The sequence below is a fragment of the Triticum dicoccoides genome, chromosome 4A (assembly GCF_002162155.2).
Source record: "Triticum dicoccoides isolate Atlit2015 ecotype Zavitan chromosome 4A, WEW_v2.0, whole genome shotgun sequence".
Classification (NCBI taxonomy): domain Eukaryota; kingdom Viridiplantae; phylum Streptophyta; class Magnoliopsida; order Poales; family Poaceae; genus Triticum; species Triticum dicoccoides.
In genome coordinates, this window is record NC_041386.1 from 643,361,758 (window position 1) to 643,363,374 (window position 1,617).

The 1,617-nt window shown below is 48.9% G+C and overlaps 1 protein-coding gene across 1 annotated transcript; it reads right to left on the bottom strand.

Moving 5' to 3' along the window:
- Positions 1 to 406: 406 nt before the first annotated feature.
- Positions 407 to 910, bottom strand: LOC119283949 (auxin-responsive protein SAUR50-like). The gene has a single exon (XM_037563285.1). It carries the CDS (start codon positions 893 to 895, stop codon positions 407 to 409), a length of 489 nt encoding a protein of 162 aa, XP_037419182.1. The 5' UTR covers positions 896 to 910.
- Positions 911 to 1,617: the final 707 nt, after the last annotated feature.

The following is a 1,617-nucleotide window of genomic DNA, read 5'->3' on the forward strand; positions in this document are numbered from 1 at the left end:
AAATTTACGTGTCCAAGATTGAACTTATTTGAAGATTTAAATACCATGAACACTAATATCCAAATGGATACATATAAGATATTTGGTTCAACAGTTATAAATGGTACAAACTTGAAAATCAAACTAAAAAGCATGGGCGAATGGGCAGTGAAATTACTTTCTCACTGCGACATGTGGAATTTTTTTTTTTGCAGGGCGACATGTGGATATTTATACACTATATATATAGAACAGCAGACTCCCGTATACAGTATTGGTAAACATAATACCGTATTGGTCAAGGTCAACATGTGGATACTTATACGTATGCGAATCTCCAACTAATCCGGATAAACGCAGAGCTTGGTGTGGTATGACTATGACCAAATGCGGGTCAATAAGTTTATTAATTTCCTTCTGCCAGATGCTAACTGCCAAGTGTGAACCGTGGGAGAAGCTGCTGCCCGGTGGCCCACGACGTCTTCGCCCGGCTGAGCATCCGGCGGTACCCAGCCGCCCGGCACTTGCCGCGGCCACCCAGCAGCAAGCCGCATATCGGCGACGCCGCCTCCCGGATCTCCTCGCCGCCGGCACTGTCGTCGTCGTCGTCGTGGTGGTGTCCGTGGTCCATCTGCCACAGGACGCCGAGGAACGTGCCGACGTCGCACGGCAGCGCGAGCGGGCCCTGCGACGCGTACCCGTACTCGCGCTCGGCGTCGTCGAGGAGCCGCCGGAACAGCGGGTGGTTGGCGCAGTCGGTGCGCACCATGAACCGCTCCCGCTCCGCCCCGACGTACACCGAGAAGCGCCCGGCGGCCACCGCCGACGCTGCGCCGCCGCTTCGCCCGGTCCCGGACTTGCACCGCTCCACGGTCCTCAGTACGAGGCTCCTCCTCGTCCCCTTGGGTGCTGGCATGTTGGTCACCGTGCGCAGAGCGGTCAGCCTGTACCCCGCAGCTGAATGACGATCGAGCGCACCCCGGTTTGCAAGAGGCTCGCCAGTCGCCACTAGCATTTATAGGTAGCTACCGAGGGTAGTGACATGTGTAAGGATAGATGCTATGGCATACTTGTTCCCAAAAAACAAAAAATGCTACGACATACGTATTTTATTGATGGTCAAATTTTTTATTAACATCATCATTCATCGACCCGAGACAATTGCACTAGAGTTTATGGTCCTTTTAGTTAGCACTTTGCGGGCTTCTAATAACATATGAATACAAAGAAAAAAAAGGTTTTTTTGAAAAGAAGAATTACCCCGGCCTCTGCATCAAGTGATGCACACAACCATTTTATTAAAAAAAGTAGTAGCAGAAGAAAAATAATGTTAGCCGTAGTTCCTGCTCCTATTATTAGGTGGGGAATGTACATTTTTGCCATTAAGCTAAGAACATGGGTGAAGCTAAAGAAACATCCATTGTTGAGGAAATCGTTAACTGGTAGCTGCTCGGTCGGCTGGTGAGTAGGAGATTAATAGGCTAACCGCCAAGTTAATCGGCCATTTAATCAATTAATCAGATGATTTATCGGGTAATCGACTACTCGGAAACCATATGATTAGGGATTAATCGGCAAGTTAACTAGTTAATCGGATGAATTCTTGAAAAGGGGAAACATCCATTAGGTTTAGCTCCG

Excerpts from the sequence above, each read along its gene's own strand:
- LOC119283949 (XM_037563285.1), bottom strand. The coding sequence starts at position 895 with ATGCCAGCACCCAAGGGGACGAGGAGGAGCCTCGTACTGAGGACCGTG.